The sequence below is a fragment of the Phoxinus phoxinus genome (assembly GCF_949152265.1).
Source record: "Phoxinus phoxinus genome assembly, chromosome: 9".
Classification (NCBI taxonomy): Eukaryota; Metazoa; Chordata; class Actinopteri; order Cypriniformes; family Leuciscidae; genus Phoxinus; species Phoxinus phoxinus.
Window position 1 is genome coordinate 31343194 of NC_136884.1, and position 18115 is coordinate 31361308.

The 18115-nt window shown below is 39.2% G+C and overlaps 1 protein-coding gene across 1 annotated transcript; it reads left to right on the forward strand.

Annotated features, from left to right (window-relative positions):
* The first annotated feature begins 557 nt into the window (after positions 1-557).
* Positions 558-16915, forward strand: LOC307004679 (piggyBac transposable element-derived protein 3-like). The gene is made up of 3 exons (XM_079624073.1): positions 558-621; positions 1212-1395; positions 13109-16915. Exons 2-3 carry the CDS (start codon positions 1275-1277, stop codon positions 15031-15033), a joined length of 2046 nt encoding a protein of 681 aa, XP_079480199.1. The 5' UTR covers positions 558-621; positions 1212-1274; the 3' UTR covers positions 15034-16915.
* Positions 16916-18115: the final 1200 nt, after the last annotated feature.

Here is an 18115-nt window from a genome sequence, read left to right on the forward strand (position 1 = left end):
GTATATGTATGTATGTATTGTATCTGACCTCAGTGTGTTGCCGTACTGTGTGTGTGTGTGTATACGCAGACAAAAGCGGAAAGCAGAATTAAAAACATCGCTCGAAGGTGGTGCAGTCAGTGGAATGGGCTCTTTAAACAACTTTAAATGTAATTTGCTTCTTTGTTTTAATAACAAAAATAAAATAGCAAAAATGATTATATCAGGATGTAATTAGGAAAGTCTTTGATCTTGAATTAGGATTCTGGTCATATTGCCCACTCCAAAATATCACTTAATATTAACCTTACTTTATGAAGTCTAACTATTTGTATTATATATTTTTAACCTATAAACTACATTTGTTACTACTTATTACTTTAATATATGGTATAAATGGTTTCTGCACCCAAAACATTACATGTTTGCCATATAGACAATCTCTCTCTTTAATTATTAATTCTTAATATTTTCATTAGTAATATTTATTATTATACGTATATATAATTGTACATTTCTACGCACGTTTGTGATTTCAGACGCAGAAGCGTGTGAACAATAGGACTTTTATTTTGGTCAGAAGCTGTGACGTCACACGACTGCGCCGCGCTCCCGCATCTGTTGTGATTCGGCTGAAGAAAGGTTTGTGGTTTTGCGCGTTTAAAATGTTTAAACCAATGCAAACTGTCCAATCAATTTAATTGGTTTACAATCTTGCAATGTCAATTGATTATACATAACATCGTTACATTGTAATGCTTTATTTAACCAAAACGAACGTTGTTTATATGAGTAAAGCGCATTCTCACACGAGTGACAGAAAAGATGCGTCTCATTTCGCTCAATCTATCGTGAATCAGGTCAATGTAAACACAAATTCAGTCACTGGTAAGTAGTGATGAGAGAGACTGAGCTTTTTTGAGTCAGTTGAACCGAGTCCTTTGCAAAACTATTAAGTGATTCGAGTTAAAGCCGTTGACACCATAGACATCATATAATATCTATGGTCGACACCAGCGAGTTACAACAGTGTAAATGCAACGAGAACAACACACACTAACTTCTCTTTTAACGTGTTCAGTTTGAGTGTTTTTAGTCTAATCTGGTGATTTAAGTCCATTAACTCTCACTCTGACTGACTCTCTTACCTGTGAACTGAACTAGAGCTGATTGAGACAGAGATTTAGATTGGTTTTATTTTTCTTTCTGTTAATTATTCTCATCTTAAACAGGACAAACACACAGGAAAACTCCTGGTGAAGCGACTGAGATCCACGTGACACACTATTATAAAGATGGCGTTTATTAAAGAGGAGAGTGAAGACATAAAGATTGTGTTTATTAAAGAGGAGAGTGAAGACGTGAAGTTTGAAGAAACACTCAGTGTGAAAGATGAAGATCCTGAGGAACAAACAGGTTAGTTTCATTCTCACGGCTAAACTGTCATTTGATCTTTATTGAAATGTTGATTTCTTCAAATCAAACTAAAATGGTTTGTGTCGCTCACAAATATTAACAGTCAAAGACACAAAATGAGGATTTAAAGGTGCCCTAGAATTTGAAATTCAATTAATCTTGGCATAGTTAAATAACCAGGGGTGCACATAACTTTTTCAGTGAGTTACTCAGGTGAGTACCAGGAGATGGTGTTTGGTACTCACCCCATGTGTAGCGTGGCCACAGCTGTCAATCATGATGCCACATTCCCGTTTTTATAGCATAAAATAACTAACTAAAACCAAACTTATTAAAAAAACACTTAAATTTACATCAGCATGAAAAAAATGACCTAAAATTATAGAAAACACCTTTGGAAAAAAATAATTTGAAGTGTTATTTGATTGTTCAGATATATTTATTTGTATACATTAAATATAATTAATCCTTATTAAAGAGCAGTGAAATTTCTCTTTTTATTTTGTTGTTTGATCAACATTAAGTGTACAGAAGGCATTAGGTTTATTACGCACTGTCACTTTAAGACCGAGTGTGCAGATCCAATTGCACGGATGTAGAGACATAACCGACTGTGTTTACGTGAATACTCTCCAAAACTGACATTTAGACATAATGTTGTGTGTATTTGTCCATTCAGACGTGAAAGACAGCTCAATTCAGTTCTTGCAGCGCACTGTCTATGTGCAGGGCTGCACGCTTTCGGGTCGTGTGTGTGTGTGTGTTCGCACAGAAAAAACATACCGAATAAAGCTCGCTTTCGCGTCGTCACTCTTATTCAGATCTATCCATAGGTCTGCTCTTCTCGTTCTCCCAGACGTTTACATTTTTTAACGATTTGAGACATGCATCAAGCGCATGCCAACTCGTGTGCGCCGGGTAGATCAGCACGTTACAATTCAAATGTGCGCATCTTCCACAAACGCAAATCAGTTCTGACTGGATCACTAATGTCAATACATTTTCGTCATAGTGGTCGTCATTTAAAAATTGTTTTTATTTAGTTATCGTCTCGTTTTCATCTGTGAAAAAATGAAATTAAATGAAATTAACACTTGCCTAGGTTGCATTTTGGCAACAGTTACGCAACGGCGCGTAGTAACACAAGTGGCATTACGCATTCCTGATTTTTGTCGCTCATGCGTACCAGTTATGTGCACCCCTGTAAATAACAAGAGTTCAGAACATGGACATCACATACACTCAAGCACCATTGTTTTCTCCTTCTTATTTAAATCTTATTTAAATCTTATTTAAATCTCGTTTTTGAAAAACACCCCTGAAAAATAAGCGAATCTCGACCTAACACCGAATGTGACGCAACAGTCGGGATCATTAATATGTACGCCTCCAAAAATGTGCATATGCCAGCCCATGTTCAATGCCAGGCGGAACTGCGCAGCCGGATAATCTGAAGCTCTGCAGGTGAAGAAATGAGCGAGTATCATTGGGAAAATGGCAGATAAATGTTATGTTCCAGGCTGTGCAGGGGATGTGAGGACTTTTCATACCCTTCCCACAGAAAAGAAATGTCAACAGGCGTGCTTGATGTTATCTATAATCGGATACCGCAACAGTTTAATTCGAAGTTGTTAGTTTGCTCGGCCCATTTCACCGACGACTGTTTCCTCAACTGGGGCCAATACAGAGCTGGCCTCGATGAACGTCTGAAAATAAATCGATCGAGCCAAGCAACACTTTCTGATGTGTAATTGTTCAGTTTAGACAGGTAATCTTTCTCTATTGAAATCGTTCAATACTGTTTATGCATCAGTAAGTCAAGCCAGTGAGTTAAATATCAACTTCACATAGTTTCTTTTCGTAGGATGAAAATAATCTTATTTAAATTGTGAATAAATTATATACAGAAAGCGATCAAAGAACAATCTTTCCACTCAGCACGAGTTTATCTGGACACTTGCCAAACTCGTTATGAAATCAATGACGCACGTTACACTGCACATGAAGCTCTTACTGTATTTACATCATCGTGTTTGCATTGGTGAAAGCAGAGAGAGAGTGCAGAAACTGCGTTGCAATGATAAGATCTTCATTCTCGCGATCAACAACAGACTGTCATCTACTTGCTCAATGCTCATCATGGCAACATTTTATGTGATGGGAATAGATCTAAATACTTTAAAAACTTCTGACGATTTGTTAATCTCGATAGCTGTAATAGTAAAAATGCATAATAACTGTAGTAAAAGTATTCGAGAGAGTTTCACATGTAATAAGTAGCTATTTCATATGCAAGCATGTCAGCCAATCACAGCAGTGGGCGGTTACACTGAATCTCACACAGACACGCCCCTTCAAACAGAGCGTTCAAATCAGAGGCTAAAACTGGGCTAGGAAAAATGACTTTTATTTCAAAATTATGACTATTTTTGATCTAAAAAACATACTAACATTATAAAATAATAAAATAACCCCATGGCATGGGACCTTTAATAAAATATCTCGTGTCTTTCACATCTTCTATCGACCAGAAGTGGGATCAAGTCATTGTTTTGCAAGTCAGTCTTGGGTCAAGTTGCATGTCTAAATGAGTTTCTTAGTATTAATTACTATATAGTAAATGTTAGGGATGAGCGAGTACAGCATTATCTGTATCTGTTAACCATATGAGTTATCTGTGGCCCTGTCCCAAATGGCACACTCCGGACTTGTGGACTTCCTCAGAGTCCACACTTTGCTGACGTCATGTAGTGCAGACCTAAAGGGCCCTTGGCGCGAGTCCACGAGGGCGCATTGAGAGGTATTTTTGGGACAGACTCGATCGTCACGCCGGAAATAGGAAGACGGTCCGGTTGTTGTTTAAATATTATATTTCTACATTTATATATGACTCAGTAAAGCCCTGACATTCGGTTATATTTATTTAATGAATCATAATGCGATCGTAGCCTATTATTCAGCAAGCTATTTATGTTTATAAAATATAAATATATATTTATATTTATGTTTGAGATATCAACCACTGGTTGATGACCATAATGTTTGTATAAACTGTAGGTAATAACTGGTAAAATGTACACATAGGTCATAAAAACCATAATGATATTTACACTTAAATATTTTCTTATCCATGTTAACGTGAGCGAAAGCTCCTCCCATTCGTTGTCTGATTGGCCTTTCGCAAATTCGCAAGGATTCATGGGTAGTTAAAGTGCGTGAAGCCTGCATCTATGCGGGCTTCGCGGAAGACCGCTTCAAGGGTACAAAGGGGGCGCTGCTGAGCACACTTCAGAGCGTTAAAGTGATGAATGGGACGGCCTACGGACTTGTAGACTCAGCGAGCACGCGCAATTTAAGTCCACGAGACCGAAAGTCCACATCAAGTGCGCCATTTGGGACAGGGCCCTAATCTGTACTCGGACTGGGCGGGGCCTAACCCGGAAGTGGACAGGATTTAACCCGGAAGTGGGTCTAGTTGTCTTGAAGTGTGTGTGGGTGTTTGTAGCTATGCATATTCGAATATGCATTCGAACATGACGTGAAATATCCGTAATCGAACTACAAATAAACTATCCGGTTTTTAAAGTGCCATGTGTAGCGCATTTTTTACAGTCTATTTATTAGATCTTTTGTTTTTTATTTTTAAAAAGCGTGTTATTTTGAAAGCGTGTTACAGGCTGTATGTTATAGTATGATATATATATGGTATAGATATGACGGCGCGCTGCAACACGTATCACCGCAGATGATCTATTCATCAAGCCAACGTGCAAACTATCGCATATCAAAGTGAAAGTAAGTCGCAGACGCTTTAACACACAATAATAATAATCTTCATTTAAAAGTAAAGAAACGAAATGATCTTACCAGGGCTGCCGCTCTCTCTTATTGCAGTCTTTAATTTTGAAATGTTAGCTGATGATCAATAAAATGCAGCTCATATCTGTTGCTTTTGGTGACATTAAATCCATATATAGTGCGGGAATTGAAGATCGGATTTATATCCGTTTTGCAGAAACACATTTAGGCCTATGTGACCAGGTGTAAATGGAATCGTTTTGATAAATCAGATAGCTATCCGATCTGAGAAAACGCATGAAGTGGAAACGCAGCAGACGGCCAGAGCATCGCCAGGCGTCCAACATCGTATGACTGCACAACCGGTCAGCACCTTGCTAGATGCACGTGTAAAGGCAAGGTTTATTTGCAAGGATATGAGTCCTACAAGTGTAATTTTGGGAGTCCTGTTCATGACTAGGGATGGCGAAAACTAAAACATTTCTTGACCAACCACCGAGCCTCATTAGCCGGTTGAAACCGGTTAACCGATTAGTTTAATACGCTATTTGAAATGACAGCCATTTCGAGCCGCGCCTGCAATTTTGCAACTGTCGCATCTCTCCGCCGCTCTGCCTCCCGCTTACACACACACACAGCCCCGGCGCCGCGCTTCCATTCACGTCACTTTTTTAAATCCCCTACAGCGCGAAACATGAGTCCCGCAAACACGGCGCCGAGGAGCTTGTATGTAATCGGAGGACAAATGGCTCTTTAGTTTCTAAATGGTTCGGGTACAAGGTGATCGCGTTGAAAATAAAGGCGTTTGTCTAGCGTTAGAAGCTCATTTGAAACATTGCCACGGCTCATTTAAGAAAATGACAGCTCCGAACCGTTTTAGTTTGAGGTAGTGCTAACAATAATAAAGAAAGATGATGATCATCATCACCTGATCTGTAACCAATTAAATGTCGATGTAATGTATTTTCATATTTAAGCACTGTATCACACAAGTTGCAACTTACATCTGTGTCATTCTGTTTGGTGAAATGGTCCCACACACTACTCTTCTTTGCACGCTTCCTCCTGTCGTCTGCTCTGGCTCTAACCTCGAGTGTGTTAGCCTGTAGCCTTTACTTTTCGCAAACATTGCGAGCGCGCGAACCCAAACGCTGTGACCTCGCACCGAATGTTTTTATTGGTTTATTAAGTACAAACAGGCGTGTTATGAAAAATTGAGTGAGAGGGATTTGTTCACTTCACACAAAAAGATATTGGAATGAGATGCTAACTGTAGTAGCGTTTAGTCCACTGTCTGTAGACTAATTTAGAGATCACTTTAATTTTCTTTCTTTTTTTACCGACTACCGACAACTTTGATTGGTTAACGTTGATACGGTCAACCATCGGTCAAACGGTTATCGGTTAACATCCCTATTCATGACTGTTACTAAAGTTGTGATTGAATTCCCATTACGTTTTTTTTTCTTTCTTCTTCTTCTTCCGGGGGGCGGGGGTAGATATTCGAATATATTCGAATACATAGCTTGGTATTTTATATTCGTTCGAATTTGATTTTTCTAAAATGTGACAGCTCTAATTTTTAATATTATTTACACCACAACTACCTTAATTTTTTTATGAAATACAGCAAGAAAGTGTCAGACACTCAGTGCGTGAAGTAAAAAAACTGGTTAGAGCCAGCAGACGGTTTAAAAAAGAAAAAGATCTCCGACAGGCAGAGATGCAAGGCGAGTCGCATTCTACCAAGCACCACGTCTGAACAAACCCCATGTTTACCAGAACTCTACTGGTTAATAAGTAATTACTACAAACCGACGTAAAAAAACAAATCTGAAGCTGAAGAAACCCTAAACGTTAACGTAAAAGACCTGTGAACCTGAGTGACTGAGGGAGAGAGAGAGACACAGCTGTTCTGTGTGTGAGTGAGCAGAGCTGTGACCACTTCTTTACATTATGTGATGTTGTTTAAGTTGTGTACATTTTGGAACTTTTTATTTAGAAAATAAAAAGGTTCTTTCTACACAGTCGAATGGAATGCAAAAACTTTAAAGCTCAATATCTCAAAAGTCAAAACCAGTCGGAATGCGGATAGAACCTTATAATTCCAAGGTGGCGATATGTCCTGTCAGTTCTTTGTAATCTTTAATAAATACACCATTCTGGTTTCACACATTTGATCCATGGTATTGCTTGGAAAACACAACGTCATAAAAACGAGCCAGACAATTCTCCTTTTCCCGCTTTTTCATGTTTATTGGAAAGAAATATCAAAACATGAAGTGCTGCTTGCATGTATTTGAGGATAATGGACCCACCATTCCCTTCACAGACATAAGTTGGGAGAAATTTATTAAATCGGTGTTTCTGTGGAAAAACCTTGAGTGCAGAGAAAGCATTATAGCAGAAGAGGCAGTACAGGCATACAAATAGCAAAGCCAGGAACTTACAAACCAGTTAGTCAAACCAGCTAACACTGGCTACCACAGGGAGTGCTACAGCCATTTCACAAATATCACGAAGATAAAACATGCACAAAAGAGAAGAAAGGCAGTTTTAGTTGAAGAAACTGCAAAGAAAGGTTGGTATTATATTGTATAGACAGGCGGTGCAGTATAAGACATACAGTGCAGTATAGACAGTAGTATGGTTTACAGTAATATAAATTAAATATAAATATGCAATGTTTTAGCTGTAGCCTTATAAGATATAGATTTAAGATTTGTATACACAGAAATGTGACACATACATATATATATATATATATATACACACACACACACACACACACACGTGTAGTAAAAGTATGAGTAATACAAATAATATAGATATATACAGTGATCCAGACATTCCTCCTCCTGTAAATCATGGCTGGAAGATGGTAGGAGATTTCTACAGAGTGGACTGGATGACACTTCCGCCAGCTCCAGAGGCCATACTGGAACTTGTGCACTGCTTGTGTAAAAAAAAAACCAAATTGTGTTAAGGGTAGATGCACATGTAAACTGTCCATATACAAACCTCTGTCGGTGTGTAAACTGTGACAATAAGTCACTTGAAGATGACTAGTGCACATGTGTGCATGCATGTATGTGGGGAGTGGTGTGTGCGTGTTTATGTGTTGGCTACTCCTGCAGAAGTAAATCTGTATGACTCTGCTCTGTTTGATAGCCCATGTTCTTTAACAGTTATACTTAATCTTATTTCTATTGCACGCAGCTCTAACTTGAGCTCTTAGCTCTCCGGTTAGAATATTGACTGCTTACTGACCCTTTAACGTTATGTCAGATGCAAGTTAACTGATAATTAAATTTGTCTTACAAATCAACAGGTTCATGTGTGCCTTGAGTTTTTGGCGAACGTTTGCAAAAAAAGTCGGAGGTAATTATCCATGAACATACAGTGGAGCTGTAACCTATGTGAGTTGGACGAAGTGTTACCGTTAAAATGGAATCTTTACACCAAATCAAATGTAATTGCATGATGCTAGCTACTGTTACTAGTTAGCCAGTTCAAAATAAAGTGGACTAACCATGTTCTGTACACTTTCCGCCTTTCACTGCACGCCAGCGACCACTCCTCCGTTGCTGAAAGTTAATTTAAAGTTAATAATAACATAAGTTACTTTTTCTGAAAAGTTGGCTACGAAATAACACTGTCAATTGAGTTAATGTTTAGTTTGTTAAAGTTAAAATATTCAATTAATGTAACAAGTTACGTTAACATTAATTTAATTGACCCTTTAAGAATATAAATACCATCACTGCACGCAGGATGATAGGCAAACAGCGCCTGTGCTGACAGAGAGTGGCGACAAACAGTCATCGCCCGCGCAATCGTTTTAAAATTCCCCATTTCAAAGCATTGAATAAACAAAAAGGTAATATATTTAAAATTATATTCATTTCATAAAGACTGTAATACTGTGAAAAGCATAAATGTATTTATTCAGCGATCGGCGGTAAAAGTTAATCTGTACGGAACATCGTTGTTGTACGGAACATGGTTAGTCTACGTTACCCTACTTAAAACGACACTAACGAGACGCTTACATACGTTTGAACAAAACAGTGTACACAACAAACATTTTATATAGATATTATATTCTAATTAAATGAATACTTACAATCACACAGAATGTCCTTGGCGATGATCAATGTGCTGCCGCCACAGTTCGTGTCTGACAGCTGAATCCGTGTAACAGCTGTTCTAAATAAACTACATCTGATTGGTTAATAAAAATCATATGTCAGTATCTTGCCGCGCTATTGGTTTGACTGATATAGTAGGCAACCGCGTTTGCCTGCATATTTACGGTGAAATTTTATCATTTCGGGGGAAAATGTGCAATAAATGGGAGTGGCAACACTTTTCATATCGTTGAGAATAAATCAACCGTCCTAACTTTTCAAATTCAGGTTCTCCCTCCATGGGGATCATCCATTTAGAAAAGTAAAGCAGATACGGACCCTCGGCCCACCGTCTATAGAGCTGGTAAGTCCCGCCCCTCCGTAAAACCCCGCTGGACCTCAAAGTTGAAAAAGCGTCAATGCAAGTGAATGGGAGAAAATAATTATTTTCTGGTCCCGTTTGAATTGTGCCATGAATGTGAACATATGTTGTCTGTGAATTTTTTATATAATCTTTCGTGTGAAGAATGCTACAATTTAGCGGGTAGAAGTTTGATACGGGTAGACTTTGTGTGAGAGCACTTTGTGGACTACAACTCTTCGCTGCTGTCGACGCGTTTGAAACGTCAACACCACTAGCTCACGGCTCTAGCTCACGGATCCCGCTAGACATGGCTGTGTCTTTGGTGCACTTCACCGCCTTCTTTCAGGGAGAGGACAAAATCGTTGAGGTTGGCGAAAACCACGGGTAAGTCAACTTTATGCGGTGACGTCACATATGCGACATGTAGTCTTTCTCGTTATGTCTTTTCCACAACTGCTAGCCGACGAATCATACCATATACTGTCAAACTTGTAACATGAAAGATTATATAAAAAATTCACAGACAACATATGTTCACATTCATGGCACAATTCAAACGGGACCAGAAAATAATTATTTTCTCCCATTCACTTGCATTGACGCTTTTTCAACTTTGAGGTCCAGCGGGGTTTTACGGAGGGGGCGGGACTTACCAGCTCTATAGGGGAGGGGTGCTGTGACTAGCCATTCACAGAACACAGACACAGTCCGCTACCCAATGAGGATTTTTATTCAATCCGAGCACAGATATTGACTCGTATTACTTGTATAATACTCGTACTCGGCAAGAGTGCTTTATCCGCTCAACTCTAGTAAATCTATATTATTTTATTTCCCCCCTCATTTTATGTTTCTCATTATCCAATTGACATTCTGTATTGTCTATTTTCATATTTAATGTACCATATGTTTTTTAAATACACAAAGTCCCTGATATTCAGGCTAGGGATGCACAGATACCATTTTTTTCAGAATCGATACGATCCGATACCAAAAATTCTGAGTATACCAGCGCAGTTAAAAAAAAAAATTAAAGTAGAATTTCTATAACTCTGTTTAACACACAAAAGAGTGATTATCAGTTAAACACACAATCTACTTAATACAGACAACTTCATTATAAAGAAAAACAACAAATGAAAAAAATATATGATCATAATCTATGACAAAAATGTTATAAACTAGATTAGTGGATAGTTCAGCAGTAAAATTTAGTCTAGAAAAATCACGAGACAATTTACACATTAATTGTATAAAATCTGAACATTTAGTGAAAAAAAAAAATTTAGTGGGGGAACAAGAGACAAAGTTTAACACTAAATCGGGTTAAATGTTACACCTTGCTCTTTGTATTGTTGTAAAATACATTCATGTAAAACAAGATAAAAATATAAATTGTTTTATATATATATATAGCCTACTATAAAATTGAGACATGTTTTAAATGTTTTAAAATGTAGCTGACATGTCAGCTGAGACCCTGCGACCTCATATGAGGACATTACATTTTTGCCTCTTGACCCATGATAGTCAAATTTGTAAATCTTAGACCTGTTGGCCACATTTAGAGACACTGCCCACAACATTATACCAATGTCAGTGAGAAGAAAATGGCTGGAATATCAGCAAAACACTTCTACACCAGTTCCCGAAAGAAAAATTACTCAAATTATATGAATGAAACAAATGTATTTATGTACAATACTGTCTCTATCATCATATGGGGATTAAAATTTGACATTTTAGTAATAGTAGCACTCTAGGACATCAGTAAATGTGAAGCACTCGTTTGAGGACATTGGGAGTATATAACATTATTTATTCTACCATGTGGTTAGCAAAACTTGGGAATATTTATATGGATCGCAATAGCATTGAAAAGACAACAACATTTGTGTGTGTGTGAGTGAGCAGAGTAAATCATGGTAAAATCACACTTGAAACATGGTAAATCATAGTAAATAATACCGCAATATGGTTTATCAAGGTGAATCATGGTAGAATCCTGGTAAATCATTCTAGAATGACAATAAAATATGACTTTATTGATATTAAAGTGGAGAAAAGAGTCAATTCAATATTTCACTCGGAGAAAGCCACTTTTAAGAAAGTCCCTTGGTTAGGGCTGGGTACCGAGTCTCGATACTTTTTAGGTACCGATCGAATTGCCTCGATACTATCGAGTATCGAAAAGTGACATGTTGTTCGGTTCCAGATTTCGATACCTAAGGAGTTAACTCTCCAACGTCAGTGCTCAAACAAATACATATGAAATGCACAACGACGACACACATAAAGTCGCTCACGCACATACACGCAAACTCTACACACATGAGACGCGCGGAACTCTCCGCGCACATACTCATATGAGACGCGCGTGCGCGCACGCACAATCTCTCCACGCGCATACTTATATGAGACGCGAGCACACACACACATAATACCTTAAAGATGTGGAAAACTCGATCAAAAGTGTGGGTACATTTCTGCAGGCTCGATGCCAACAGCGTGCGATGCAGTATTTGCGGTAAAATAATTGCTGCAAAGACCGGTAACTTACCACGACAAATATGATGAAGACCTTGACAGTGCACGGAGTAAACATAAGAGCAGAAAGTTGCTCCGTCTTCGACTGGTAAATGAAGAGATACCTTGTTGATCACTCTGCAGTGTTTATATTGCAATAAATAATAACCTACTGAATGTACACTGCTGTTCAAAAATGTGTTTGTTAGTCAGAATTTTTTTTTTCAGTAAGTATGCATTAGTTATCAAAGGTGACATTAAAACATGTAATGTTACAAAATATTTAGTTTTTAATTAAATGCTTTTCTTTAGAATTTTGTATTCATCAAAGAATCATGAAAAAATGTATCATAGTTTCCAAAATATTAAGCAGCAAACTGTTTTCATTTTTCTGAAGGGTCATGTGACACTGAAGTAATGATTTTGAAAATTCAGCTTTGACATCACAGGAATAAATTAAATTTTGATATATATTCAAATAAGATTTTAAATTGTAATACTATTTCACAATATTACTTAAGTTTTACTGTACTTTTTTATTTAAAAATTCAGCTTTGGTGAGCATGAGCTCTTTATAAAACATTTTTTGTTCCTTTGTGCACTGGTTAAGGAGCATGAGTCAAACTGAAAAAATAAAACCAAAGTTTTTCTGAGGTAATGTGTTATGTAATCTTGTTAAAATGGATTTCATAAAATTGGTGTCGAAAAAAGTATCGTTAGGAACCGGTATCGAAACTGAGGTAGCGAAATTGGCACCGGATCGAAAGATTTTGAACAATACCCAGCCCTACCCTTGGTATCGGTAAATATCGGATATCGGCAGATAGGCCTACTCAAACCCCGGTATCGGTAGCAAAAAAGCTGGATCTCTAATTTTTTCATGTTATCATTACAGCGAAACTTTCATTGTCAAGAGCAGAACGATTGCTCATGGCAATTGTAGACAACTCTGAGGTGGAGGACCTCTCAGATGGGGAAGATAATGATCCTGCTGTGGACGAAGTCATTCCACAAGATGTTGACCTCATGGATGAGAAACCTGATTTTTCGCCACCTGGTTCATCAGGAGATGATTGCGATGAAGAATACACACCACCTGATGCAGCTGAAGATACTGACTCTGAGAATGAAAGTCAGCCAAATCATCCACAAGTGCACAGACGTGGACGTAAACAACCGCATGTTGAGAATGATGAGCTGGATGAGGAAGATCATAGACATGGAGAGCTCAGACCAGAACCAAAGAATGCTGGACGTGGAGAAAGCTGGAGGTCTGCTCCGTTTAGACCAAATTTGGTCCAGTTTCAGGATGGAGATGATGGACTGAAAGATGAGCGAACAGGTTGGCAGCCACTGGATTATGTGGAGCAGTACATTGACTCAGACCTGATGAAACTCATTGCTGACTGCACAAATGCCATGTCACTGGGTAACAGTGGGAGATCTCTCAAAACTTCAGTAGATGAGATGTATCACTTTTTTGGAGCAGCAATCTTGATGTCTTGCGTGCCTTATCCACAGATAAGGATATTTTGGTCCAATGCCCTACAAATCCCAGCCATTAGTAACACAATGTCACGTGATCGCTTCTTCAAACTGAGGAGCCATCTGAAAGTAGTTATTGACTATGATGTCTCAGAAGATAAGAGGGAAACCGACAAATTCTGGAAGGTGAGGCCTTTTATGGACCGTATACTTACCGGCTGCCGCCTTCAGGCTCGTCCAGAATGCGTCTCAATAGACGAGCAGATGATCCCGTTTACAGGGGCCAGTCCTTTCCGACAATACGTGCCACTAAAGCCAAATCCAGTGGGAATGAAGAACTTTGTGCTGGCATCTGTGGATGGACTCGTGCTAGACTTTGAAGTCTATCAAGGTTCAAAAACCCTGGCTTCGAAGGTTCAGGACTCGGATGGATTGGGTCTAGGAACACTAGTCATCAAACGTCTTTCTGAAACCCTCACTGCTGGCACACAAGTGTATTGTGATCGCTTCTTTACCACCATACAAGCAGTTGATCACATGCTGAAGGATGATATTTATCTTACTGGTACAGTGATGAAGGGCCGAGTCAAACAAGCAATGAACAAGTTACCCGATGACAAAACCCTGAAACACCAAGGGAGAGGTGCCATCTCCACAGTTACCAGGGCAGATGGGAAACTATGCGTGGTCAAGTGGTACGACAACAAGCCAGTTGTGATGCTCTCCACTGTTCACTCAGAGCAGCCAGAAGATACTTGCCAGCGGTGGTCCAAGAAGGGAAAAAAGTATGTGACCGTGACACGACCAAGCATCGTGCGCGAGTACAACTCAAAGATGGGAGGTGTTGACATGTCATATAGGATGATGAGCTACTACCGAATGTCTATGCGGACGAAGAAGTGGACAATTCGCATGCTGATGCACTTCACAGATCTTGCCCTTGTCAACAGCTGGCTGCTGTATCGCAGAGATAACCAGGAAAATGGCACCCCAAGGAAATCCATCTTGAAGTTTCTTGAGTTTCGCATGGTAGTGGCTCAGGTATTCCTCAGCAAGTGTGGTGTTCTTCATGATGGTGCTCATGTCGCAGAAGAAGAGAATGAGAATGAACACCTTCCACCACCAGGCAAAAAATCTCGGGTCGCTCCGATCCCCCTTATCTCAGTCCGTTCCAGTGCTGCTCATCTCCCAGAGATGGTGGCCTTGAAAAACCCCATTCGTTGCAGAGCACAAGGCTGCACTGGGAAATCCCGTGTGCGATGCATGACATGCAATGTGCATCTGTGCTTGCAAAGTGAACGGAACTGCTTTGCAGCATTTCACACCGGCCAGTAGGGGCTATTCCAGACAGGCTGGAAAGATAGAGGGAGCTAGTTAGAAAAAAAGCCACAGTTCAAAGGCTGCTCTGCTGAATTCAACTATTTTTGGACTGTTACTGTTGCAGTTTGCACTTTAGCTTTATTATTAGCCACGTTTCAGGCTGTTTACATTTTATGTTGACACTAGGAAATCAGCCGGTCCTGATGGCCTAGACCCTGCTTTACTGAAACTATCTGCACATATTGTAGTGGAACCTATTACATACATTTTTAATTTGTCCCTGTCTACAAATGACTTACCAGATAGTTTGGAAATCAGCACATGTGCTGCCCCTGCTGAAAGGGGGGGACCCCTCCATTCTCGATAATTACCGCCCCATTTTTTAAATTATCTGTACTTGCAAAGGTCCTAGAGTCTTTAGTAAACAACCAACTTAAGGGCTTCTTGCAAAATCATAACATACTTAGCCCAGCACAATCAGGTTTTAGGGCTAAGCATAGCACTATTACTGCAGCTGTCAAGGTGCTTGATGACATCATCTGTGACCTTGACAATAAGATGAGCTGTGTTGCCCTGTTCATCGTCTTGTCAAAGGCCTTTGACACAGTTGATCACTGTATCCTGCTTAAGAGGCTCCGGGACATGGCTTGGGCACTAAGGCAGTTGATTGGTTCAGAAACTATCTTGCCAACAGAACTCAAACTGTAGTTGTCGATGGGCATAGTTCTGCCCCACTGGGGGTCCGGCGAGGTGTCCCTCAAGGGTCTATCCTTGGTCCGGTCCTATTTACCATCTACATAAACACCATTGCCTTTGTAGCAGATAATGGCAAAATACACCTCTATGCAGACGACACAGTACTATATTGTTCCGCCCCCACCCTAGCTCAAGCTTATCAATCACTACAGCAGTCTTTTAATTTATTACAGGCCACCTTCATTGAACTTAGACTGGTATTAAACGCTGGTAAAACTAAGGTGATGCAGTTCACAAAGTCTCGCACAGTACCCTCATCAACCTCCCTAGACATTTCCACACTGAATGGGAAGTGTGTTGAAAATGTTTCATCTTATAAATATCTTGGTCTGTGGATTGATGAAAAGCTAACCTTCAAAGTTCATATTGATAAATTAGTGAGAAAGCTGAGAGTGAAGCTTGGCTTTTATTTTAGAAATAAATCCTGTTTTACTCTCCAAGCTAGGAGGAAATTGATCAGTGCCACTTTTTTACCAGTCTTGGACTATGGGGATGTTATTTATATGCATGCTACTTCTTCCTTGCTGCATACACTTGACACAGTTTACCATGGTGCATAACGGTTCATTACTAATGCCAAATCACGCACTCATCACTGTCGTCTTAATGAGGCGACTGGTTTTAGTTCTTTAGGTCTGCGTAGATGGTTGCACTGGCATATTTTTCTTTACAAAGCTATTAACGGTAATTTACCCTGCTATCTTAACAGTCTGTTGACCTGGAAACATTCCATTTACAATCTTCGCTCCGTTAGCATTCTGGCTCTAAATATCCCACGTATAACAACTGAATTTGGTAAGACTGCTTTTAGGTTATGCTGCTCCTTGGTGTTGGAATTTGCTCCAAAAAGTTTTGAAGCTTTCTGTTTTTATCTCACTTGAACATTTTAAACAATTACTTAAATGTTCCAAATTTGAACAATACACATGTTTTCAATGACCCCTTTATGTTATTTTAAATTGTTTTACATGTACTGTAAATCTGTTTTGTTTGTTGTGTCCGTTTCTGTGACTTGTGTAATTTGTTGCCCCAGGGCTCCCTTGTAAAAGAGATTTGAATATCTCAATGGGACATTAAAAAAAATGTAGGCTGTACACTTTGATGTTTACATTTTCAAATAAAATGTCAAGTGAACTTTTTTACCAATGGAGTCTATTTGTGTCATACAGTAAATAGAGACCCACTGTACTCGTATGAGGACATTCATTTTTGAGATAACTACTTATTGTATTAAAGGATAATTCCGGTATTTAACACTTTGAGTGTATTTTGTAGTTTGTTTTGGATGAACGAGTGGTGGACAAAGAAATTGACAATGATTCCTGTCTCGACTTTTTGACTATTTTAGAATTGCCCATGACCGCTTTAGAATGGGAGTCTATGGCCATGCTCAAACATGGCCATAGACCATGGCTTAAAACAACCCTTAACGTTCGTTTTCAAAACTGTGCAACTACCGTACTCTTAGGGGCACAGAAATAAAAACCCCATTTATGGTACCATACTGCTCGAAGGTTAAACATTTAATTTGTAACCATGGATACAAAAATTAAACTGAGGGGGCACAAATCAGATCTAAATCAGGCCCTCGTGGCGCCGGGCCTGAGTGGTGCACACTTCATAGTGGGCACACGATCTGCATTTATTACACTTTCAGCGTGAGCTGAAAGCTTGATACAGTTCTGTGTGTAGTGGTGCGCACTTCATAGTGGGCACACAACTACATTTATTACATCTCCCGCATGACCTGGGGGGGGGGGGGGGGGGGGGACTTTCAGTAGGCACATGAGCCAGAGGGGGAAACTGTTAGAAAGCGCTCTTTCTTTATTAGAGTCTCTGTTGAAACCGTGTTGAAACAGATTCACAAATTCAGTGTTTTTTCTTCTGAAAATCTTATGACATATTTTGCACACGGGTAAAGGTGCCCAATATCAGTAATTTCTGAAAAAAAAAATAAAAAGTGTTTTGGAAAATAGCTCTTTATTTGATTATCATAAAAAAATATTTTCTATACAGAGATATCGACATCGGTAAATATAGTTATCGGACATAACAGCAATATTAATATCGGGTAGCAGCCACAATTTTCACATCGGTGCATCATTAGTGCATATAAATTACTACTTATAGAGCTTGAATTTGACCTGTGGGCAGTTTTTCTACATCATTTTGTGAATGTCGTTTTACACAGCGGATCATCTTCAAAGTGCCGTTGGAGCCTCTCTTGGTAGGGAATCGTAAGATGGCCGCTCGAACACTTCCGGTGGCTTCACTGCCTACTGGCAGTTTAGAACGTCATAAGCTATCCAGTCATTATATAGATCAGTGGTCTAAGACAGCC